The sequence below is a fragment of the Centrocercus urophasianus genome, unplaced genomic scaffold (assembly GCF_019232065.1).
Source record: "Centrocercus urophasianus isolate 14NV4802_14NV808 unplaced genomic scaffold, USGS_Curo_1.0 seq_27, whole genome shotgun sequence".
Lineage (NCBI taxonomy): Eukaryota > Metazoa > Chordata > Aves > Galliformes > Phasianidae > Centrocercus > Centrocercus urophasianus.
This window is the reverse complement of record NW_024884833.1, coordinates 9,329,875-9,357,501: the sequence shown is the minus strand read 5'-3', so window position 1 is coordinate 9,357,501 and position 27,627 is coordinate 9,329,875. Positions and strand designations below refer to the sequence as shown.

General features: G+C 37.7%; 1 protein-coding gene across 4 annotated transcripts in view; it reads right to left on the bottom strand.

The window, feature by feature from the left end:
- Positions 1-27,627, bottom strand: part of PCSK5 (proprotein convertase subtilisin/kexin type 5) — a 265,188-nt gene that overhangs the window by 225,618 nt on the left and 11,943 nt on the right. For 2 of the 4 annotated variants that reach the window (XM_042826954.1, XM_042826951.1), the window contains exon 2: positions 11,198-11,302. In XM_042826954.1, coding sequence (XP_042682888.1) covers positions 11,198-11,302 — 105 coding nt within the window. Of the gene's footprint in view, positions 1-11,197; positions 11,303-23,188; positions 23,251-24,197; positions 24,284-27,627 lie in introns of those variants that run through there. The other 2 variants (XM_042826953.1, XM_042826952.1) reach the window with 2 other exon arrangements.

Genomic DNA, 27,627 nt, shown 5'->3' with positions numbered 1-27,627 from the left:
AAAAAAAAAAAAAAAAAAGAAAAAAAAAAAAAGAAGAGGAAAATTCCTGTGTCCTTTAAGACATTGCTGGTTCAATCTCTCTTCTCCTCTATTTGTAGCTCAAGCTCCAGTGCAACTCTTTCAGTCTTGAACTCTTCCAGCTTGTAGTGGGCAGTGAATTTGGGTGCTATGAAAACAGTGATTGCTGGATCTCTTAAACATCATCATCACCTTCTGAAATAATCTGCAGAGCAACTTATGAAAGACACCTGCAGCCAGCCTGAGGAAACAGTGCAGTCCAGACCCCCAGGCAAATGAAAAAGGACTGAAGTTTCCTTTCCTACATCCAGCAGGCTGAAGGAAAACAAATGTTTTTTCAGCTGAAGTACTATTCCCACACCTCAAGAACTGCTGACAGTGGTTCCAGTGAGGTGGTATCTCTCAGTTTCTTCAAGTCAGACCACATAAAAGCAAGAGTGATACTTGATTAATAAGCTTGCTGTTTACTGCTCTTTTTTATTTTAAAGCCTTGAGTGAAACAAGGGCAGTATCTTGGCTTTGCAACTCCCTGACAGTCCCTGCGCACATTCTGACATGAGAAACATGCCCAGAGCAGTCACTCAATTAGGGCTTTATCTCTCAATGCTCATAATTCACAGCACTCTTCAAATTACAAATTGAGAAAAAGAAAATGAAAAGCCTTTTTTTCCACGGCTCTTATTTATGGGACAGAATTTTCAATTGTATATATACTAAAGCTTTTCAATCTTCAGTCAGACTGGTCACATGAATTTGCAGTATGGTTTGTAAGTCTTGCCAAAATTTCTGTTATCTATGTGTACATCATTTGAAAGCTCATAAAGCTTACTGCTTTATGAGTTATATCTACTTGGACTTCTGCTGGGATAAAAAGTCTATAAAATGATCTATCATAAATGTGATTTTTCATGATGGCTATGAATACTCACAAGTGTGCAAACATGCATCTTTTGAAATGAGCTTTTGCCATAGCAGACATTTTGCAGATAAGTTTCAGGAACTTCAGATGATGCCTCCTCCAGATTACCTTAGCAAACTGTTTTTGGGTGAGGCAAGCAAGGTTGTCCTACATGTGTACTGAGCAGGGTGACAAATCTCACTGCTGGCTTCCTGCATTCAAGGCAAGGGATGCATGCTTACTACATGTAAGTACAGCATGTACTCCAGAAAGCAGCGCAGAAATGATTAACAGAAAAACAGACATGGAAGGAAATGTTTCTCAAGGTGTTCCTCCTACATGGGGAAAGGGAAACTTACAAATGTTCAGACTACAGTATCCAAAATGTATGCAGGCTGCCAACCTGTTGCAAAGGAACAAGCAATGGGAAACAGCTAGAGGTTGAAGCTAGATAACATCAGATAAAGGAAAAATGGAACAACTGAAAGACTTTCGGAAACTCCACTGTTGGTAACAGTGTTTTGCTGTAATGTTTTCATTAAAATTGGAAGATTTCTAAAAGCTATATTCTGCTTCAAACAGAATTCAGTTCCAGGGAGCCACATGACATCTGGTCAAAGATGGTTTGACAGGATGACCACAATGTTTCCTTTTGGTCTTACAGACTTTGAGTCTGTCGGCAGCTGTATTTTGGAGAAACAATTTCTTAGGAACACCCTGGAAAACAGAAACTTGTCTAAAATGCAAAAATTCTGGCTTTATTATATTATCATATACAGTTGTTGTAACTGTTATTGAGAAGAGTGGACTTATGCTGGGTTTGGGAAAAGTACTTAAAAATAAATTTTTCATCTGGATCTTTCACAAATGCAAAGATAAAATTATATTCTGGTCCCCATATTTATTTAGAATTTCAGTTAATGAGAGTGATGGAATTTACTCCCCCTCAAAAAAATGGAAAACAATAATCTAGGTTAAATACAGCTTATACAAGCAACAGTCAACACATCAATAGATAGGACTGCTTAAAGTGGATTATAGGGAAAGGATTTAGAGTGAGAGTGTTTTATTTTACTAAAATATTGTCTGCATTCATACAGCGCTCTATGTGACACCAAGATGAAAACATTGCCCCAGAAACACATCCAGAGTGCTCACTACACATGTGACACTTGCAGAAGTGTGTGCTCCCCTGTCAGCATGATCCTGCTTGCACGCAGAATGAGGAGGCTTGATGATGGCCACATACATCCAAGCTCCAGGGCTTCACATAGGGCATAGCTCCTCTAAGCCACAGAATTGCAGCACAAGTTGGATTAATGATCTGCTGATGTGAAATACAACATCCAGCCAAGGAAAATGACCAGTTTCCAGAGACTCCGTCCTTTCAAAACGATCCGATAAGAACACAGGTTGTTATATGCACAGAGTTTGGGGCAGGATAATTCTTTTTTCTCTATCTTGGAAGAAGTTGTCTTTCCAGCTCCCTGTACTGCTCTTTATTTTCTGCTTATTACTCTTGATATGATAAATGATATGTGGGTATCATCTTTACTTGCTGTTCACAATTTATAATATCCGGGTGAGGTAACCACCACTGGAATTGAGTGTTGTTGCCCTGTCTGACAGAAGCAGGCAGAGAGATGCATAAAAATGTTGATGCACTACATCAGGATCATATATTGCTGCCAGAAAGTCTTCCAAATGCATGAGAAAAAAGGAAAACAAAACACAACTTTAATCCATTTTCTATGAATATCCTGCACTATAACCAATCTCATCAGTATCGGATGAAGCTGGATTCCCTCAGGAAATGGTGTGTAAAGGCTGCTCTGTCACATTCCTAGACAGTCTGTTCTGAGATGCTCTTGACCATAATGTTTTATTTCAATCCCTCTCTTTCTCTGATCTGGCATTCTGGCATTGGGGCCTGCAGGATCAACTCGTTCCAGAACCATGTGTATTTCTCGGGTTCAAAACTAATATCTCTGCACTTCCTCCTCTTCCGACTCTTTCTGCAGCTTTATACTCCAGCAGCCAGAACAGTAATTTGCTATCTCTCTGCCACTAGCAATGCGAACTGTCTCTAACAACAGCAAAAGCACATTTTGTATAACATGAGACCATTGTAGGTGTCAGAGATGCTGTTCTCCCTGGCGAGCTACTAGAACCAAGATTAGAAATGAATGCATTAATTCTCTGTGCTTCTTTTGAAACGTTTAGTTGCTCTATCATTTTTTACCCATTTTGTTGTTAAAAAAAATGGAGGAGCATTCCCTCCATTGAAACTACAAAGAAATTCAAATGTTATTAACACTTAACAGCACATACAGACTACAGATTAACAAACATTTTCCTTTATGATCTTCTGCTCTTACACGACTATAACTACTGTGAGGAAATAGTCTCCTTATAGGCTTAAATTGCTCACATATAAATTCATGAAGAGTGATGTTGTAATCATTAAAGCTGACCAAAATCCTTTAGCAGTTCCTAAATTTTGGGAATGTAACATGCTTTTCTTTTCTAGGCTTTTTTCTTTCTTAGCATAATGTTTACACCTACAAAAACAGAGCCACACAAGTCTGTGTGATCCTGCTGTATATGCACAGCACACCCCTCATTAAAGGTCTGTCTCACTTTGAATGGGGCTGAGCACTCCAGCTCATATTGGAAGAGCTGACCAGATAGAGGTGTGGTTATGCAGGAAAGCAACAGTCGTGCTTAGAAACTCTAGCAGAGGGATGCTCAGACAATCTATCCCTGAATGCAAAGATTTTAGAAAGCATTTATATAATTAAGGCACACAAGAGAATTTAATGATGCCAGTTAAGCTAGCTGCACAGCACACAGTGTGCACCTTCTACTGTCTCAGCAAAAGTGGGACTTCTAGTCTCTGCCCAAGCCAACTGAAGACTACCCTACATGATGCACCATACTGCAGGGCATGCTGCCCTAGTTGCTTCCTCAGCCTTTGCCCATGATTTGAAACTGTCACGCCCCTGACGTCAAAGGGTCTTCTGACAAAGCAGAGAAATGGAACCTTACCCTCTTTGCTTTTGTTGTTTTGTTATCATGCATTCAGCTTCACAATTACAGTATTGTGAAAGGTTGTAATACCTTAAGACTGTAAAGTAGGAACCAGCATAAGTATTCACAAAAAAATATTTAGGTCCTAAGTACTTTAAAATTCTAAAGAGAGATGCTAAACATTAAAGCCAGCATAAAATTTCAAATTAGGTATAGTATGCACTGGACTTTTTCCTGAATTCACCCAGTGGGACAGCATTGCAGTTCCAGTAAAGGCAAATGGAAATTGTGACCACTGTCACAGGGACTCAGGTTAGATCTAGGTTTTAAGATACCAGAAGGCAGTCTTCCATTGAACTTCTACAGGTAACAATGAAAAAATGTATAAAACCGTTTTCCCTGATTTTTCCTCCAATTCTAGAAACTTAAGAGGAATATTTAATTTTTAATCTTAAATCTAACCAGTAATAAATGTTGCACTGCTTAACAGCCATTTCAGAAATATTTATTCCCTATACAGCATAGGGAAAGACTGAAAGAACACCTGCTATACAGCAAGTATCCCCTGAGCAGAGTTTTCCTTCTAATGAACACTTCTGTGTTAATTTAGAAGGTCATAAACGAAATTCTGTAACATGATCTAGATTGTAGTCACAAATACTGCCACTGATTCTAACTTCTGCTTCACGTATTTACTGAAAATATATTTTTACAGCCTAACACAGGCCTTGAAGTAAAAGCAAAGGAGTCCAGTTGGCATGCCCCTCAAGTTCATCAAGTGCAGAGTGGTCAAAGAACAGAATTTCTGAAAAGTCAACAGTATTTTTAAACAGCTCTGAGCTAAAATCCAGCTAATTTTAAAAGTCATTAATACTTATGTTTAAGACACACACTGATTTGAAAATTTCAGAATAGTTTGTGCATTTTTTCTTAATAGAGTGCATCTCTTGCAAAGCGCTAGCATTTTTTTAATATTTAATTTTGTGTTTTGAATTTTCCAAAACCAGAAGGTCCAAAGCTGACAGACTCAAGAGACCAACATGATCTGCCTCATTTTGAATATTCTTGTCTCAGGAGAGTTTAGCTACTTCTTTTAGAGATGGCTGAGCCACTGCCTACCTCTTTAGGGTCTGACACCATTTTTTTCATTGACAATGAAGCACAGGGACTGCAACAGCAGCTCTACCACAATCTCTGTAAACTATTTAATGATGGAATGGGATATTTGCTGCCTGGTCTCATGCATTAGGCTTTGATAGCACACTACTGGTTAAAATTACAACCCCACACCTTCCCACTTTCAAACTAGTCTTCCAGTTTCCCAGCCCAACTCAACATCAGCTTAAGAAAATAACTACGAAAATAGCAAGAGAACACCATTCTGCTGAATTTACTTTTCATTCCTCAAACCATTTGCTACACTAATTAGGAATTGAGCCAGATAAAACCTCTAGACTAATCTCTAACTCTTGCCCCCAACAGCTAACAGTGAGATTGACATTGCCAGAGAGTTCTGTAAAATGACTTTGTCATGTCAACAGAAATTAGTATATTCTGAAATCTAATATTTCTTTCTAATATACAAGCAGTTAGGGAGCAGAGGGAACAAAACCCCTTTGAGGCAGGTGCAGTAATTAAGACAAAACTGAAGTAAGTATAGGTAATGAAACAATCTATGTTAAAAAACACTTCAATATTATTTGAGTGGTTATTTTCATTTTTCTTTCCTAAAACTATATTACACAAAATTCATATTGGCCTTTTTTCTGCTTTTAGTAGAAAACATCAAAAGGTAATTTCATTGGGTAGCTGCCATGATTATTTCTTAATCAGGGTTTCTTAAGTGCTAATAAAAAAAGTCCGCTATCACATGAATATTGTAGTAGAATCAGTCATTAACAGATTTCACAAATAAGCCTCAATCCCTTTAACATTATGATTAACATTAATTAAATAATTCTTCTTATTGCAGATAAATGAAGAAAAATCACTGTTACTCAACCAAATTTTCTAATTGAAGAGCCATCAACTCCTGTTAGAGCAGTAATGGATTTGGCCTGCACAGTACATGGGGACAGCCACATATGCAATACATTCACTTGACACTATGTGAATGTGCTCTGGATTAAGCCTTTCATCTTTAGGTTTCTGCCACACAATGTTTAGCTTTGAGATGGGTTTGCATTATCCACAGGCCAAACATGCCCCCTATGCTGAAAAGGAACGCTGCTGTTTAGGTTGCTATTCCCTAGATACGGCTGGCCTGAAGAGGTCAGTTTGTCAGTGTCAGTTTGTCACTAGACAATCTTTAAACATCCCTTATAGCTGAACTATTTTGTTCTGTTTCATTCCTCAGAAAAAACAAGGTGTTTCACCCCACCCTCATCAATACTTCTGGTGTTGTTTTGGTGCAGGCAAGGAAGAAACTCATTTTATGACATGGCTATTGCTTGACTCTAGTACTCTCGACACTGGTGTTTGTCACCATGCTTTTCTCTTCTAGGTCTGGTGGCATTGCTAATGGCAGTCCATGCTGGCTCATCAATGAAAATCAGTCTGATTTTCATTTCACTGTAGCCTCAGTGGAGTACAAGGCATTGATTCCCACTGAAGAAACCTTCCCAAAGACTTTTGCAGGTGGAGAACATGGTAATGTAATGCTAACATAAAGGCATAGACTTCAATAACTATTACACTAACAAAATACCAACTGTCTCATGCAAACTTTAGAGCAACATGATGAGCTTAGATCAGTGCTAATTATAGAAGGATTTGATTCAGTGAACAGTGACCCTTGTATCTCAAAAAGTACCACAAAAAGATCCAAGCTGCAGGTCTATTTACTTACATTTACACAAAACTTTCTAACACTTTGGAGAAAGGTACCAAAGGGAGATGTTCCTGTGCCTTCTCGCACATTGTAATTCATTTCATGCTCTAACTTACTGGCAACTGGCTTCTTGAAACACTAAGTTTGATTCTTGATTTTGACTAAGCTAAAGCCTTACTCACATAAAAGCTCTTTGAGGAAATTAAATAAAGAGTCCACAGTGGTATATACTGCATTACTTACCAACTAAGTTAAACTCCCCAGCTAAACTCTACATGTGGAAGTCATCATGACTCCCTGTTATTTCACTACCATGTTGTATTGATTCTTTGACCTGTGAGCGCTAATGCAGATTGCAACTACGCAGGCAGACATCAGTAACTCACCTGGTCCCAGTGTTTAATACTGCTGTTGCTCTGTTTGGCTAACAAAATCTTTTAGTTTGCTAATGAGGTAGCACTTAGCAGTGCAGAATGAAACACAACCTTTCCCGTTAACAGCTTCTTATCAAGAGCTTCTCTAAGATTTCAGTCCAATAAGTCTGCTTATTAAAACTGGGATTTTAGTATGATAATAAACTTCTTCATTCCTGCTGAATTTTGTGTCTTCCATATCAAGCACAAATAATTTTTTTTCTTAGACAGCCTCACACTCCAATCTCAGCACATTTAGACTCATGAACAACTGGAAAACACAATTTGATGATGCACATTGAAAATTTTGACCCTCATCTCTACTTGCAATAAACATTCTAATCCAGTGATCAAATATGTTGCTGTCCAAGACGGGCTCCACAAGCAGTGGCATATTCTTTACCAACACAAGACCATAACCTTGTGGTGAAATCTATCTTTTCTCCACCTCTTTAAACATCAATCTCCTGCACCAAATCATGGTATTATTTAGCAGAGTGAACTGGCACAACCCTCGCTACACAGCCACATGGTGAAACATTTACTCCTGGCTTCTCCCACTGTGCTCCCCTCTGCCCTCTCGTGAATACCCGTAATATTCCACCAGTATTAGAGGGAGGATTCTGCTGTTACTGTTTATCCTCTGAGGGCTGCCCAGACAGCTTGTTTCGGGCTCCTCAGAGATGTGCCTGCTGATGTTTCATGTGCTGCTGCCACCAATCCTACTAAGCTCATGATGGCAGAGGTAGAACATTCTCAATGAAAGTGAGACTGGACATCCTTCACTTTCAAGTGATGAGGGAATCTGCATCAGCAGCTAGGAGTTCAAACTCAAAATAAACCTACCTGAAATAATTTTTTTTAAAAAAGTAAGATGTCATCTTGGTTCATACTGACAAACACTAGTGCTGTAATGATTTCCCTATTAGTAAATGTGGTATATTACTAGAAGTCGAATTATTATTTTTAGACTTTGCAGCATTCTTATTCACCACATTTTTTGTTAAATTTCTGCAAAGCATTGTGGGAACCTCATAAGCAAAGTGGAAAAAACTTGAGTTTGTATGTACATAGATTTGAAAATTTTATCAATCTTAAAACAGCATTTCATCCACTTAAAAATTTTATTTTTCTAGATTATTGCTTTGCCATTCATTCAGTACTTGATTCTGTGGGACATTTTCCTCCATACAAGTCACAGATTTTATTATCACAGCCCTTCACTACAAACTCTTCTCCTCACATAATAGTTTCTTGTACGAGAAGACAACCTTCACATGTATACTGTCCACTTAACTTCCACATACTATCGTTATGTGCAAGGTGCTTCAACTATACTATGTCATCAGAACTGTAATTTCTTCAGTGACAGAAGAATTCCACTGGAGTTTCTACATGTTTTGCATTGATATACAGCTTGATTTACACAGCAAGGTTGCAATCCTCCTTTCATACCTCCATTTCACTTAGTGTATCATTACTTCACCACTAGTGCACCACATTTTTTCATTCCTTCCATTGGAAATGCTCAATTAGTTTGATTCCAGGGGAGAGTCTGCCAGCAATAAACTCATCTATTCCATATCTGAATTAGAGCTTCATGATACTTTTCAGTTATGCACCAACTCTGTCTGTCTTCTCCACTCCGTTTCATTTTTCATTCCTGCTCCCTTTGTTTCACAAGTAACCAAAACAACATTACTGAGCAAACTCTATGGAGCTAAAAAAGGCTCTCAATTCATTGCATGGTGCTTTCAGTGACCCCTGCCAAATGCCAACCACAGATATCACATCAGCTGGAGAGACCAGAATCCTCTGTAGTAGATTTCATTGAGTGCTTAGCTTAGCTTTGACAAATGGTACTAATCTTTGTCCTGACACAGACTACTTTTTGCTTTTCTAACAGCATGTAGAAAACACCATGCAATTATATCAATGAATACAAAAGGTGCTGTGGAGATAGTTATGTTTCAAATTTTCTACATGATGATATATGTTATGAACATTAAAACCCCACTAATACATTTCTTCTTAAAACTATCTGATCCATTTCACCTCCGAGTGACAACCTGCAGTATTTCTAGGCAAAGATATGTATGATAGCAGTCAAAATCACGTTACACTGCACATCCTTTATCTTTTCATCTAAATGCCAAGTAATGTTCACTTAATGCTGAGACAATTGACAAAATGTGTAATATACACATCTTCCATTTATGTTCCCTGTTGAACATATTCATACAGTTTTTAATAGTGTCAAGATTCCTTTCTAGAAGAAAGACCAAGCCAAAGATCATCAAAGCAATTCATTAAATGAAATCTGTAACAGCAGCATTTTACATTACCTGTATATATTACCAGTATATCCTATATATCTATTTATCTTCCCTCTTATGGCCAGACAGTGAAATCGAATACAATCCACATAAGCAGTTTAGAAATGCCAAATATCAAAATCCACTCCTACGGGTAACTCAAGCAAGGAATTTCCCCTCAATAAAAACTCCATCATTTGAAATTTCATAAAGCAGCAAATTAGTGACTCACATCTAAAGCAAGCACAGATCAAGCAATTGTGTGTACATATTACACAGAGAGGATTTCAGGCATTAAGTAAACTATCATTAAATGATTTGGAAAGTACACAAACCTTAGTGTTTCCTTATTCACAAATACGCATGCCATCTAATCTGCCGCAAATATTGGCATTAGATACAGTGACAATCATAAATATAATGATGTATAATACCAGTCCTTTAACATTCTCAAAGCCATGTGATGTGGCTTTTTTAAGATTAAAACTTTCGTTTTTAAAAGGTCCAGCTTATGCAGTGTAATTGAATTTCCAATCCACTTCAATAATCCTGAAATGTTATATGCACAAACTGGCTTTAGGTCTACAGATACACGTCCATATTTTGACATGTCTATGGCTGCACAATAATTTCCAAGCACAAATTCAGTGGAGCAATGAAGAGGTGAATACCAAACATGTTACTAGATCATGGTATTGGACTGTCAGCTTCTTTTTGGTTATAGAATCATTTACAGGGCTGACTACCCTGCAGAGCCCTCACTAGGGTTTCTCAGTATTGCAGTGATATTTAAAAACAATTCAGAAATTGGACAGAAAGACCCCTGTACATGCGGCAGCACAGAATACAGAATATGGGACAAGATGTAAATGCCGAAGCATGGAACATGCTGGAAAATAAATTATGGCCATATTTCTGTGCTGCTCTGTGCCACAGAATTCCTCTCAGTTTTGGCCACAGTAAACAGCGCCGGGTGCCATTGTCACAGAGGAGTGTAACAGCAAGAAGTCGTGGTGGTACATGCATGTGAACCTGTACGTATGTAAACTGCTGAACCTTTGGGAGCATGGGAAACAGCATGGTCTGATGAAAATGTGAACACTTTCCCTTCCTTTTGCAGCATCACCAGTTGTAAGTGCAGTGCTGTTGGAAGGATGAGTCAGTCTTGGCACTCACAGGAACAGATACATACAGCAGTCAAACAGTCTTTTACTTTTCTTATTTTTTTAAATAAATCAAGCAGATCTTAAAATTATGATTGGAACGACCGGAAAAGACCACAGAAAAGATTTTTCTTATATTAACCCCTCATACTGAAGAAAAAGAGCAGGAAAAAAATGACAAACTTTCTTCCAAGCATTGACACCATCCTATATTGCTCACCTTCACTTCAAATTGGTTTACAGAGTTACACATGTGCTTCTGCAAAAAAGCAAAGCACAGTGACCAGTACATTAAGAAAATTCCTATACTGCTCCATAAATATGCTGGACATTATCATCCAAGAATAGCACACTCTTGATAGCATGGTATTGTCTTCACTACATTTTAATTGGAAGCAGAACCTTAGCAAACAGATTATGTGTCAGTTCTTGTAATGCTATATACCATTCAGGTAAGCATCTCATGGTATGATATTTCATATAAAATATGCAAAGGCTTTTGCCTCCAACACATAGGTGGATATTCTTACCTTTGGTTCCATTGAAATGAAGCTGTGGGTACCTCTACTTGAGAGAACTGACCTTTTAATTGTTTTACTATGGTAAAAGTGGTAGTAATCCTTCAGTGTTCCAATCTGTAAGGGGAGAGACGAAAAAAAGAGAAGGAGATTTAATTTATGGAAAGCGGTTTTCTGTTTTTCATTTTTAAAGTCTATAAATTATGCAATTTCCTGCCATGCTGAAATGTTACTTGAACCCGGTGATCATCTTTCAAAAGAAGGACATATGATATGAAATGGATGGAGTGTCCTTGAGGCATTAACTGCATAACCAAAGATTATAATTGAGCTGCTTAGTCTGTCTGTATCTACCTTCATAATGTTTAATTTATATGCAGTACTTAAAGTAATTCTGTATCAATCTATATCCAAACTGTCTTCAAATGGCAAGTATAAAAGTCATCAAATGACTATACAGCCATTAAAAAGCATTCCATCTAGTTTGCTTCAGTAGCTGTACTATAAAATGCACTAAATTTGGTTATTTATATAATTAACTTACAAAAAGCATGTTCACAGCATCAGACTGTACAACAAGCATGGGCTCCTCTCTTGGCCAAATGTGATCAAAGAAGAAGTAGAATGAAGAAAGGTGAAAATGTTAACCTCTTAAGATAGAAACTAGTTTGAAGTACAAAATCAAATTAGGCAAAGTTGTACATTTCACAAAAGTACACTATTTTTTATGCATCCTGTCATCACACAGTAACAATACAGGTGTTAAGCAGAGACAGACTGCAAAATTTGAAAAAGAAATTTCCCCACTAGTCTCACCAACACAAAAGAAATTCTTAACGTGAAACTTTAGTTTCACAGACCTATAAACAAACATTCAGCATATATCACTCTGAAAGTAATGCCTCCTATTTATTTCCATGGAAACTACAACAGATACGAGAACAATCGCACAAGAACAAACTCTCACATACGACGCAGTAGTTTTCAACATAGTCACCACCATTCTATGTGCTTTTACCAGCCATGAACAAGAGAACACATGATGCACTCATAAATATCTGCACTGGTGGAAATGACCACTGTTTCACAGCTATTACGACAACATCATTGCTATGAAAATGTTGGCCATTCAGACCAACTTTCACTGCGCTCACATCCACTGTGTGGTCCCCAGAGATGTTCAGCAAGCATTGATAAATGCCAGTGGGAGCCATTTTTCCTGCATGGAGGAATGACACATCTAAGCTCCATACATCCACGTCCATGCTTCCATGGCAGACATCATTTTGTCATACTGCCTCTCTACTGCCATCTGCCACATGGCAAAAAATATAGCAGAATATTGGTGGAAAGGTTCAATTTCTACTGCCGTACCACCAACATCCACTTCTGATAATGTGGGCCAAGATAATAAAATAGGAGGCATTACTTTAGGAGCAACCCTATTATTGAGGGAGAACATTTCATCAAGTTGTGAAATTTCAGTAAATCTTGTAAGACGCATAATAATTTAGACAAAGCTTCTTTAATAGTGAACAAAAAACGGACAACAGAGCTTACTGTTATTTCAAGTTATAAGATGAAGCAATTTTGGCAAACTGTCTTGGTTTTACAAATGAACATCAAAAAAGATGGAGCAACAAAGATCCCATATTTTAAATTTGTATCTGTAAGAATACACATCCAGCAAATTTGGTTGCTTAACATTAAATGTTCAAGGAGAACTGGAAACAAGCCACTGAACTCCAAAAATACGCTTTTAGAGTGTTAGAAAACAAAAATCTTGAGAAAATCAAAGTAAAGCTAAGAAATACTGACAGATCTTTTTTGTTGTCACAAAGCACTTGTACATTTTATCTCGAAGATGTAAGTGGAACTGAGAATGAAAGGAAAATTTTTTACAAAAAGAAAAAAAAAATCCATCTACTGTACAAAGAGTCCCTCTATTGGGAAAAATAACATCAGGGTCATACTCATCACTGTTCAGTTGATACAACAATATCTCCCTTTCAGGAAGAATCTTTTTTTTTTTTTTTTTTGAAGTACAATATCAAAAACTTCAGTCAATACAAGTTGGTTTATCACAAATTAAATATGAACTGGTTTGACTAAGCCTAAGTTAAATATACTAGCACTGGAATACTAATCTCCATGCTGTCTTCTGTCTGAAAAGGCAATTCAAGCTTAAGTGGTGTCAATATGTCTCATGGAAAAGCCTGGTCTCATATCTACATGGGCATAATTGTGAATAAAGCTGCTTAAAACATACATGTGGAAGCTTTCTCATGGACAGCTCAAAGAGCAGAAGCATCCTAGGACTTCTGAGGTCACTCACACATGGTCCGCTCTGGACTGAAGTCTGTTACCTGTGCTACAGCAAATAGAAGTTCTCTGTTCACAGACCAGCATATTCCTCTGGTGACACAAGGAGCCACACAGCCCAAGTTGCGGAAGGTAAAGGTAGTGATTGGAAGAATGAAGAACCATTCACTACAGAAGATAATCAGTTTCAGGACCGTCTAAAGAAGCTGAATGCGCACAAGTCCATCTGAACTGATAAGATACATTTGAGGGTCCTGAGAGAACTCGTGAATGAAGTTGCTAATCCACTATCCATCATTTTTGAGAAGTTGTGGCAGTCCAGTGAAGCCCTCACTGACTGGAAAAGGGGAAACAATCTCAGTTTTCACAAACACAAAAAAGAAGGCACCAGGGAACTACAGTCCAATTAGCCTCACCTCTACATCCAGCAAGATAGTAGATCCTCCTCAAAACAATGCTAAAGCATGAGGAAAATAGAGAGGTGATTGATGACAGCCAACATGGCTCCACTAAGGACAAATTGTGCCTCACAAATGTGGAGTTACAGTGCTGTCGGAAAAGGGAAGATCAACTGAGGTCAGCTGCCTGGACACAGTCTGTATGACATCCTTGTCTCTAAATCGAGGAGACAAAGGTTTAACAGACGGACTGTTTGGTGGATAAGAAATAGGCTGGATGGTTGCACTCAGGAAGTTGTAGCCAACAGTTTGACATCTAAGTGGAGACCAGAGACAAGCGGCATTTCTCAGGGGTCATTTTTGGGACCAGCACTCTGTAACATGACAGCTGAATCAAGTACAATCTCCGAAAATTTCATTAAATCATCACAGAATCATAAAATAGCTTGAGTTGAAAAGGACCTAAGAGATCATCTAGTTTCGACCCCCCTGCTATCTGCAGAATTGCCAGCCACTAGAACCACTAGACCAGGCTGCCCAGAGCCACATCTAGACTTGCCTTGAATACCTCCAGGGATGGGTCACCCACAACCTTCTTGGCAAACCTGTTCCAGTGTCTTATCACCACCTATTTGTCATGGATACCAAAGCTGGATAGTGCAGTTGACATGTTGGAGGGATGTCACTCACAGGGACCTTGAGATGCTTCAGAGGTGGGCATATGGGAATCTCATGAAGTTCAATAAGGCCGAGTAAAAGGTGCTGCACAAATACAGGCTGGGCGATGAGTGGATTTAGAGAATGACTTAGTGGTGCTGGTTGATAAGAAGCTCAACATGATCCAGAAATGTGTGCTTTCAGCCCAGAAAGCCAACCATATCCAGGGCTGAATCAAAAGAATTGTGATCAGCACATCACTCCACTCTCATGGAACCCCAGCTTGAGTAACTACTCTGAGGCCCACAGTATAAGAAAGACACAGATCTGTTGGAGTGAGTGCAAAGGCCACAGGAATGATTAGAAGGCTGAAGCACCTCTCCTATGAAAACTGGCTGACACAGTTGGGTTTCTTTAGCCTGGAGAACAGAATATTTTAGGGAAGATCACAGCAGAATTGCAGTACATAAAGGAGGCCTACAAAAAAGCTGGAGCCTGCAAAACAAATCTCTTTTTTAGGAAATGTAGTGATGCACCAAGGGATAGTGGCTTTAAACTAAAAGAGGATAGATTAAGCTTAGATATAAGGAAGAACTTCTCCATGGTGAGGGTGGAGATGGAATATGCTGTCCAGAGAACTTGTAGATGCCCCCCAACACTGGAAGTGCACAAAGCCAGATGAATGAGGCTTTTAAGTAATTTGGTCTATCGGAAAAAGTCTCTGCTCAAGGCAGGAAGGCTGGAACTAGACAATACTTCAGGTCCCTTCAATCAAAACCATTCCATGATTTTATGATTCTATGATTCTATTATACAGTCTCAGTCAGAACAAAAAGCGGCTTTGATGCTAATTTTAGTCCTAAGGAAAATAATGGACATTCCTGTACACAGTTATGCTGCTGCATAACTTGTGACTGCACTAACAAGGGTTTATTCTCAGTTTAACAGCCTGTAGGACATTGAACAACTCTTAGCATCAGGCCACATATCTGAATTATTATTATTTGTATCAGTTACTGAAATTTGGTGCCAGAGTTAGTACCAATATGGGTGATGAACTCTCACAAGTCAAAAGTAGTCTGATGAGTCAGTTCATGAATGTTACTGGGACTCACTGACATAAGGCTGAGATACTAACTGCTGGGAAGTGATGCTCCACAAACAGTGAGGTGCATATTCATTGTACCAGAATACTCTTGTAATGGCTACATATCTTTTCAGGACTTTGCTGTCACCACCATGAATTACTACTATGTGCACAGAATAGTATTTGTGCCTGTACACAAGAATACGCATTATTGAAGAAATATACCTCAAGTGGGTAATTGTATTTTATGACTGCACAAAACTGCATAAACAGAAACTTTCTGCATTTTAAGGAAAACAACCTTTCATCTGCTTTCATGCTACACAGATCTCAACATCACTCATTCTGTGTGCTTTGTTTTACACTTGCTTGGAGAGCTGGGTTTGTCTGGGTGTTGTTTTTTTTTGAGGACAAACTGTAGCTCGAGGATATCCACCACAGCAGAAAGATGTGCGGCCTTACTGCACTTCTACAACTTAGATATACCAGCCACTCAGAAGAGACTGAAGGAATATACAGGCTCTACATTCCAACAAAAGGAGAAAAGTCTGTCGCTGTCTAATGCTCAATGGCTGCACTTCCTTGGACACCTTGTACTTAAGAGATAGAACTAAACCCACTGAATTAAGCTTCGAAATTATAATGCAGTATCTTCCAAGCATGACCAATTCTCATATAATAGTAATTATTAATAATAACAGTAATAACAATAAGAAAGGCAATATAATAATGAGAGCTACAGCTTTACTTTACAACTGTCAATTAAATAAAGAGATCTCTAACCTTTCAAATGGAATTTAATTCATACTCACTAACTGCCAGTGCCTCCCACAGTAAGGTAACACCAGTGTTATTAAAAATTTTATTGCCCTCTTTCCCCTTAATGGGAATTTACTTAGACCTTCCAAATCTTTGGACTACTTGGAGAATAGTTTAACTATGGAAATATAGCACAATAAAACTTATCATTATGGATGTTCTTGTTAAATTGTTTTTTATAATTTAACTACCAGGTCTTACAGGCACTCTCAGAGGAAAAGAAATGTAAAGAAAGAAAGACCAGACTGCACAGCTAACCTCTTTAGAGACTGATGGCAATTTAGCTGTTATATTCTTGGGAAGTCTTTGTAATCTCCTTTTTGAGCTGGGAGACATGATCTCTTTAAAACGAGGCTGAGGAACATTCCTGAGGAATTGCCAGGTGAAAAGCAAGGAGAATAAGTGACAGGGCAGGGGAGACCTACTCTCTTTGTAAGTAATCTTTAACACTGAAAATTTTAAATGGATATCTATATAAATTTTAACAGTAGTGTGCTACATTTATTCAAGGATAAAATAATTCATGGAAATAACTGTCCTACAGTATCACAGTGGAATCCCAACAAGCCAAAGCATCCACACACACACATTAGTTTAACATTTAGTAGGCCTTATTTTCTTTTCCTAAGCTGCAAAGATGGATATATTGGAACAAGGGCCAAGCTTTCTAGGCTTTGTCCTTGGATTGTATTTCTCCCATCTGCAATTTCATATTCTAAAGTGGTATTAAGAAAATTTAGGACATAATTGCTAAGTGAATTCATCTACATTCATATGTGAATGTCCTCATAAACTCTGTGAGGAAACAGAAACGCTAAAGTTGCCAGTTAAATGTACATTAAGTATCTATTTATGATCACCAAACTGACAGATATGATTAAGCTCTAAAACTACAACTGAAACTTCCATGCAGCAGAATATGAGCAGATGAGTTCTTCAAACTAATGGAAAGGAGCAGAAGAGATACTTTTCCAACAATTTCTTATTTAGTGAAATATAGAACTGTTTTTTTTTTTTTTTTAAGCGTTTGATGTGTCACAGAAGAAAGTGCAGAGGAAATGATGTTTCAGAGAAAAAATTAACACATTTCAGTCTGAGAAGGTTGAAACAATGTGTTGATATTACCTCTGATTTTTTCCTTGCATCACATACCAGTGAAGCCAACAGACTATCAAAAAGCATTTTAATAGAACAAAACATTGACACGGATTACAATACTGTTTATGCTTCTTTGGTGCACATGGAAGGTGTGTAGCCACAGCTCTAAATTCTGTTTTCTCTTGGCTCATTTTTATCCACAGATTAAAACAGGTTTATTGCTACTGAAGGAAACTTCTTTTCATTCTTTTTTCTCTACACAGTTAAGAAGTATCACATATTTCATAACCAGGGGTCTAATCACAATGTTCAGAGAGCAGGGCAAATGCTATTAGTTATTCATAGACCTACTCAAACTAAAACATTCATACCTGTAAAGGGCATGTTCACCCAAGGCCTGGAACCTTGTGCTCCAAGAGCTGCAAAACTGTACACTGTTTTTCGTTTGTTTTCTCCTGTAAAATACTGCACTACAGCAACCACACTTTACTAACCTTCTTCTCTCTTGCCCAGAGTACCCCTGCTGAGACAGCACTGACAAATCTCTGCCAAGCTGAGGCTGGAAGACAAAATTATCAAAAGAGTGGCTCAAAGCTGCTCCCTCCTCTGGCCTGCAGACTGAGATGGGGGCTTTTATCTCAAAATTATAACCTCTAATTTTATTTTATTTTATTTTATTTATTTATTTATCTATTTATTTATTTTGGTCATCAGAATAGTGAATTTAACTTATCATATGTGATATAGAAGAAACAATGGCAAGGTTTGCCCACATATGCTACACCACAGTGAGGTGGACAACTGGCTCCCTTTCAATTCAGAACAATATAGGGCAATACAGAGCAATATATGCAATATTTTGGAGAGAAACACGGGCTATCAGGAACTAACTCAACCTAGAAGCTAAAATTCCAACCTGTAAGAAGAGGTCTCTGTCCAAATATTTAAGCTGTTAGCTAGTCTCCATACAGGAGATATGCCCATACAGGAGATAGTGAAGGAGTAATACCCTTCACTATCCTGCATGAGTTGAAACATCTTCTTAAACACTAGCAAAAAGCAAGCAAAAGCCACCAACAGTGCTGAAAACTATGGTCTTAACTTGAGCTGTAGAAGTAAGATAATACTACTCTGAGGTCAAGTACGAAGGGCAAAAATAATAATACTGAGTTTCTGTATAAGAGATAATCCACACATTACACGAATCTACTGGATGGGAGAAAATAAAGGGCATTTGCAGTGATTCCAAACTTTATGAACAAGAAGAGTTTCAAGTAGTATAAGAAGCAAGGTGATGTTGGTATGACACACAGTATCACCTCAGACTTCACTCAGACTACACCAAAATCCTAGCTATGCTCCAGCTCTGGTTGAGGTAGGAATAACCTGGTATATGGTTGAGGTAGGAATAACCTGGGAAAGTCACTTCAAAAGTAATGCCTCCTATTTATATATTCGGAAATTGTGACAAATACGGAGAGCACAATGACACAGTTTAATAAAGCAAATTGTCAGCTATAAAACACAAGTTTTCAAAACATTCTATTTTTTAACATAGCCATCACTGTGAGCTGTGCATTTTCACCAGCCACGAACAAGAGCCTGCACACCATGCTCATAAAAGTCTGCACCAGTGAAAGGGAACCACTGTCACTGTCGCCACAGCTGAAATATACCATCTACCACCTCACTGGGCTCACATCCGCTCTTTGGTCTCCATCAACATTCAGTGAGTGTTGATGAATGGCAATGGGTGCCATTTTTTCCCCGCGGAGGAATTCAGTGATGCACCTCTATCTACTTCATATGCACTTCCATGGCAGACACCATTTTGTCAGACTGTCCCTCTGCTGCCATCTGTTCCAGAGCAACAACATGTAATGGAATACTGTCAGGAAAGTTCAACCTGTACCGTTATCCCAACAACACCCATGCCTGACACTGACAACATAAAATAGGAGGCATTACTTCTGGAGCAGCCCTCCTCACTTGCCATTTTGTATATGCACTCCTCCCATGTTCCCTTTTGTATTTTCCCTTTTTATGGCTGCAAAGGGAACTGCTACAAAGTGAACTGCAAATTCATTTTGCCATTTCAGAGCAATGCCGCCCATCTCAAGCTGGACTTGACCTGATGTTTACCCCTCCTGTGCTACTCCTGCCTTCTGGAAATATTTTTCAGGTCTCCAAGATGGAAGTTCAGATACAATGAAACACTAACCAACATCAACTCCATGAAAAAAAAAAAAGCTACACAGTAATCAACAGCGCTTGCCCGGTTTCTTAAGATCTTCCTCCTGGAAGACAGAGAAGTTCAGCAAGAAAAATGAAAATCCCTCCTGAACCACCAGCATATGATCAACAAACAAAACTCAACATGGGCAAATAAACTAAACCACATTACCGTTATAACAGAAACATCATGTTTTCCATATAAATAAATCAAGTTGTATCTTTCCATATGCTAGGAATGTACTAGGACTTTACCCTCTCCTTCTGTTCAAATTAGGAGAAAAATGCACAACTTCACCAAATTAACAGATGCCATTCTTGACTTCTGTGTTTCTCCTTTGTGTTTCTGCTACTCTTACTTGTCCGGGCATTTGTGAACTAGAAAAGTACAGCTGAATTTCTAAACAGTCAATATCAAAAATGAATACCAAAGCCACCAAAATAAAATAGCTCTGAATTGTGCTCTTTTAGTTAAGAATGCTACTGTTCTTTCTTACATTCTGTTGCCACCCTAAAACTTCCACTGGAAGAAACAAAATAAAGCAATATGCATGCTGCTCCAAAAGTAATGTCTACTGTTTTGGCTTGAGACACCAAAAGGTGGATGTGGGTGGAATGGCAGTAGGTGTTGAATCTTTTAATTATATTTCATTATATATTGTTGCTGTGTGACAGATGGCAGCAGAGGAGCAGTCTGACAGAATGGCATCTGACATGAAAGAGCATATGGAGCAAAGGTGTGTCACTGAATTCCCCCATGCAGAAAAAATGGAAGCCACTGGCATTCATCAACACTTCCTGAACATTTGTGAAGACCAAACACTGGATGTGTGCATAGTGAGGTGGTGGATGGTGAGTATCAGTAGTTGTAGCAGTGACAGTGGGAAATCTTTGCTGATGCAGATTTTTATGAGCGTGGCAGGTAGGCTCAAGTTCTTTGCTGATGAAAATGGACAGCTAACCGTGGTGACAGTGTTGAAAACCAGTACTCCGTAGTTCTGAATTTACTCTATCAATTAGTGTCATTGTACTCTATCAATCTGTTGTTGTTTCCACGGAAATAAACAGGAGGCATTACTTTTGGAGCAACCCACCTATTTTAACTTTTCAGGTGATTTGATTAGTAGGACAAAAAAATAAAATAATGATAATAAAAAAAAAACGCAGTTCTATTTTAATTCCTGATATCATTCTAAACCTGTATCAAAGCTGAGTTTTTTTCTAAGTCTTTTTGAAAATTTTAATACCAATTTGAGTCCTGATGTACATGTTAGAAAGCTTTAACATTCTCAGGGAGAAAAAAAAAAAAAGACTGTAGCCAAACATATTCCAATGTGGATTACTGCTAAAAAACACTCATTTTTTAATAGGTTTTCTTTTCAAAGCTTTCTGTTGGGTTCTAGAACATAGCCTAAATGTATTTAAAGTATTAATTCTAAGCCATAATTAAATTGTAACTCAAATTACAATTTAAATTTAAATGTATGTATGTCACTCCAGAAGTACTGCTGCCTTTTTAGTTCTACAGAAACTACAAGATCCACCTCCAACATCATGGGCCAACATAACAAAGTAGCAGACATTATTTTTCTAGTTGCTCCCCCAGAATTCTAAATTAGTTGTCGTACTCTAAACTGTTTTTTACAATTCCAACATTCCACTTCTGTAATTAGAGAAACGTTCAACTCTAAATATAGTTAGAAAGGTACTTAGCAGTGCCAAGCACAATAATTTTCCTTTGCAATTAGTAATTGATTAATAACTTCTCTGAATTTTGGGTACACTGCACAAAACCCCATAAATCATACTTTCTGCACACAGGTTACTTTGTACAGCTGTATGATAAAATAAACAATGCCGAAAGAAATTTAGCTTTGGGGGATTTCAATACTTCAATTATCTCTTGATAACCTTATTTAGCTTATTCCTGAGGGAAACAGAAAAGTAAAAAAAAAAACTTTAAAGAAAAAAAGCAATAGAAAATGTTTTGCTTCATCAAAAAATAAATGTTTTGACTTGCAACACAACCAAGTTTTAGTACAGCTATCTTTGCAAGAATAGGAGGGTATCAAGGTATAGGAAGGTCGCTGTTCTTGGGAATTAATATGAACACATAAAATAAGTTCTGATATTAAAAAGATAAAAATCAGAACAGTATCAATAGCTTTATTCCAATACACACTCAATCACACTAAGAATTACTGATTTAATCTACCCTGCTAAACAGGATGAAAAATCCTTCCAAAGAGGATTGTGGCAGCTTTTTTGGATTATACATTCATTCAAATCCTGTAGATTTCAGAACGAAGACCTTCCTGTCTTACCAATGGAGTTATGAAAGGAGAGAGTGGTTAGCTGATTTTCTTTAAAATAAAACTCCTTACACATTTGGTCACATTTAATTATAAACAATGCTACTACTCTACCACTAAAAGCAGAAAACTGTGCACCCTCTGATCCTTGCTGCACAATACCTCCTCCTGAGAGACAAGGACACAAACATGTGCCCTTAGTGTTAAGCAAAGAAAGAATGAGATGTAGCAGCTGGTAGATATCAGGACTCTACACTGACTATTCAACTCCAAATCAGCAGAATTTTCACCACAGTAGTTGCAATGTCAGTAAAGGTTAAATGAATCTCCTGTCTAGGACTGACCAGAAGGTTTTGACTGTAAGAATAATGTTCAAATAAGTAGCTAAAAATTTATGAACGCAGAGCTCTGTTTTTGCTTTTTGTTTTGTGAGAGTGGATTGAATTGCATGTTTGGTCTTACAAGGGAGGTGTTAGTCCGAAGTAGCTGGTGAGAGATGGGGAAGGAAGCCATTTCCACATCTGTCATGAAATTTTACAATCCAAGTACAACTATGGGCTTTTAAAAATTGCAATCCCAGTGCCTCTGAGAGCTCTAAGGAGGCATCACAGCAACTGGCAAGTTCACGTCCCTATCAAATAAAGCAAAACAAGGTTGCTCAGCAACCTGTGATCATTGGTTTTCAGTTCCAGGGCAACATTAAGCATTTCACGAAAATTCTCAAAAGGAAATCAATTACTGACTCCTTTCCCATTAATCTTTTCTATTGTTTCTTTACAAAACACAAAGCAGTGCAATGTAAACTGATAGTTCATGCCCTTTTGTAAAGCCCAATGAGTCACTGCCTCATTTCTGTAAGTTAAAATGAGTGCAAGGAGCAGTGTATATATTTTCTTCTGTAAGAACAAGTTTAACCTTTCCAGCATTTAAAGAGACTACACCACAGCTATATACCCTCATCCATTATAAGTTCAAACTATGACAAATGTTGTTTGTATTTGCAAAGCTGTTAGGCGATATGGTAATGTTTGTTTCACTAAACAGCCCCCATGAGCATATATGAATAGGAAACAAATACCTTTAGCATTCTGAGCGGTCCACTGTGTTCTGAATTTTTTTCTCCTTTACTAACTCAGTACTCTGTAACATAAAATAACTAAATGATATATACTGCATTGCCTGAAACAGGCTTTGCCGTTATTTTATTGACTTCCAATTCTACTTCATGTTGTTTTACTGAACAAACATAAAAATGACAATGAGAGAAAGAAGACAGATACTCATGCCACACCGTGAATGTTTATTTAAATAGCAAACTGAACTCTATCTTATTAGCTACTCTGAACTGTATTATTGGTTTCCTCTAATCTATACTCTCTGATACGCAATTACAACAGAATAACGTAGTTTGACAAAGTTCTGACACCACTACTCCAGACATGAAATGAAAAGTATAGTTAATGAATAGGTGGGTTTTTTTTCTAACAAAATACCACAGCAAGAGAAGTTTCACAGCAAAGAATGTTCATATTCCTTTTAAATCCTGATCATAAAATATTTAATAATCATTGTCCCTGTCCTGAAACTTGTAAACACCTGACCAGTCCTGGTAGGATCAAGTGCCTTCTCATTCACAAAACTGTAAATCAGAAATAACTCTGTTGAAGCTAATGGAATTTAAGAGGCATAAATCAAGGGAAATCAAATCCAATGGGAATACTTTTATGTGTAAAAGATTTAAAAACTGGGCACCATGTTAGATGCTCTCTTATATCTCTATCCAGTTGTTTAAACATCAGTATAAAACTCTTAAGCACATTAATAGCAAGAGAGTTTATAACATTCAAAATGACTAATGCATTGACCTACAGTAGTCTTACTGTTTCCAGTGAACATTTATATTGCCAGCAATAAACCTTTTCACACTGTACTTTGTCTTACAAATCTGAATTCAGGTCTCACTGGTCCTAGTAAGTACAATGTTTTCATTTAACTGACTTTCTCATGAGACTCGATTTAAGTAATTTCCTCCTCTATCACCAATATAATTTACAGAAGAGTAATAAAGAAGTGACTCACGGGAATACCTAGGACTGAGTCAAGTTCATCTATGTGGTATGTGTAGGCACTAAATCCAATGCTCTTTTACAGCAAACCTAAAGCATACTTCTTCAACTTTGTACTGTAACAAAGTCTGATGACCTACCACTCTGTACAGCAGGCTTAACCAAACACAGATAAACACACAATCTGTACAGAACCAGGCACAAGACTGATACATTCACCAATCTTTTTTCATCAGTGCTGGTGCTATACAAAATTTATACTGTTTTGTATAAGAATGAGTTGCCAGTAACTATCAATTATATAAGCAAACTCCACATTCACGTGTAACCTCATTGATTTTGATAAGACATCTTGAACAACAATTATTCATATGAGTGACATTTTCTGAAGGGGATTTTTTTCATTTCTGAGGTTTAATAATTCAGAAAAATCTCTCTTTGACAAGATCTACAAGCACATGTAAAGAAAAAGCAAATGACAAATCAAAAACAATCACCAAAATCAATGTGTCACGTAGCATTCAAAACGTGTATGAAATAAAACATCATCACAACTAGTTTAGTGAGGGTTTCCAAAAAAAAAAAAAAAAAAAAAAAAAAAAAAAAGATTACTTCTGTTAACTCTGTCCATAGTCAGGTATGATTCTACTGAGAGTGGCAATCTCCAATCACAACAGAAAAAACACAGTGCATTAATTTAGAAATATACAGGTCTCTCCTGCTCTATCAGCTTCCACGTTGGGTGAAAAAGCTATTAATGTTAAGTTCAGCTTTGACTGGAATACGTGGAATCTTCCACTGTGTTTACTGGGAGCTGCAATAAGAACTTAACTAAAAAACTCAACTGTCTTGAATCCAGACATCAATGAGGAACAAGGTTTTAATGTTAGGTTAAGTTATCATCCTAGTGCCTAAGCTCCCATACCAGCTTTAAACTAAAGTTCAGATAAAAGTCAAGTAGAACTGAGAGCCAACTGTACCTCATGATTTGTGAAAATCAATGACAAGCTTCAGGTCAAAGCTTTCATATAACATTCATTTTGCACATTCAAGCACTATTCCTTGGTGGCTTTCCTGTTTGGAGAGCAGAATCAGAATATCCAAGGGCTGGGTGAAGGCTCAGCTACATTTCTCAGTGAAAGGAAAAACATCCCCATTGCACATCTGTCATATTGGTGCCAAATTCCCTGAAACAGGGAAAAGTTCATCAGCTAGAATGGTAGTAATGAATTAGATAAAGCTATGTATTCTCTTTTTTATAAATACATTTATGTTTCCATTTTGAAATGTTGGTTTCTGTGCCACACCAGTCCTACAAGGTCAGAAACGTTAAGAAATCAACACAAATTTAATTCCATTATCATAACCACTAGAACTGCTCACTGTGTAGTTAAATGTGTCAGACTAATATTCCCAGTTCCCAGACATCATTCGGATTTCACAAGATGGAAATGGTATTTCTGCCTAACAGAGCTTCCAAAAGAGCAGCCTGTTGCAATGGTATAACCATTTATTGATAAGATGTGCATAGTTGCCTTTGCCAGAGTTCACTGTCTCATGTCTTCTTGAAGACTCTCTTTTAGAAAACAAGTCTCAGCAACCCTGCTTTCTTCCAATTATCATTTTTTCCCAGGCGATGGTTTTGTGACTTTTCAGCTGGGCACCAGCACCACATACTGGCCTAAGAACTATCAGGAGGGGTCTGTCGATGATGAAGGATATTTAAACTCCCCTAGTTGAAGGTCTGCTTGCTCAGAGAGGCAGAAAGGCGGAGTGGCAGTAATGCTAAGATGGGTGTGTGACAGAGAATCAAGGAATTCACATGAATTCTGTCATTCCGTCTCTGCAAATGACTTGTATTTCAAATAAAAGCAGTGAACAAAATTATCCTAACATTGTGCTTTATGTCCAAAGGAGGTGAAAAATTTGGCTGAGAATGTAGTAAAATGGAATATCTCTAGAAGAAAACAGTGTCAAATTTAATACTGCAGTGCTAGTTGGGGCTGGAGCTGAGTGGCAGTGACAGGATAACTCTATCAGACACTGATACAATGAAAGGACCTGCAAGTACATTTCTAATATTCATGCTAAAAGGCAGTTGAGACCTTTACATATTGCAATAAAATCCCTTGCTGAGCTAAATTTCAGACACTCTCAGAGGTCCATTGAGAGAAGTGTTTTCCTTCAACAGCAGAAAAATCTAATCTGAGCTGTAATACCAGGTATCTGTGCTGGCTCCTCTCTACTCCCCACTGGCAAAACTACTGCTCTGTGCACAGGATGGGGGTGGTTGGCTGGCTGAGAGAACACAGAGCTCACTCCATAGCCCGTTCCTGCAGGGAAACTCAGTTACTCACTCCCAAGAGAGGCAGGAGAACTTCTGTAGCTTAAAACCCTGCCAATCCATTCACACGTGGCTCACTGGATGGAGTCCACTATACTCACAGAACATCAAAGATTTCTCAAAGTTTAGCATCAGATTGATTTACTTACTTTGGTTCAGATGAGATGAGCTACTTGAGGCATGGCACTTCAAATATCTTACAATTCAGAGTTCGGAAGGAATAAAGATGATACAGCAGTAATTAGAAATAACTGAAAACTATAACAGCAGTGGCATGAAATTTCTCCCTTAAAAATCGTTTTTACATTTCAGGGCAACTGAATGACCAATTAAAGTCAATTCTGAATAGCAATCTGAAGCACTTGGGACTTGCAAGTCACTAAGAAGTGAATGAGAAGGAATGGTAATAGAAGAATTAATGGACATTTGGATTAAAAAGTTATCCTTTCAAAAAGAGTCTGACAAAGGCAAATTCTGCCATACAAACAATTAACATTCTTTGAACAGGTCAAGTGTGCTGATAAGATGGCTGGAGAATTCTCTCTGGACTTCCAAAAGGCATTGACAAAATTTTTCACAAAAAGTTTTTTGGAAATTAAGTGCCATAATGTCCCTGCAAAACTAAACAATTGGTTAGAGTATTGAAAATATATGTTAGGAATAATTCATTCTTTATTAAAAAAATTAACTTTGTACAGTGGAAGCAGTTCCTGCTAAAGTTCCTCTGGGGTCTGTGCAAGAACATTTTCTATTCTATTTCATGAAAAATGACAGGGAAAAGGAAGTGAGCAATGAGATGTAGATGTCAGCTATTGTCAACAATCACAGAAAGACTATAGCTGCTTCACATGAGTTGCAGAAGGATCCTGTAAATTTCAGTGACAGCAACAGACAGCAAATTAAATCCAGTGTGTACACGTGTAGATTTATCTGATGTATACATCTAAAATCACATTAATGCGTAGTATTCTGAGCTACCCAGTACTATCAAAGATTCTGACACTTTGAGTAGTGTCTGCAGTTCTGGTCCTTTCTATTCAAAGACGTCTGATGGCAGAGTTACCAAAGTTTCCAAGTGGGAGATAAGGGATACTAAACACCTTATAT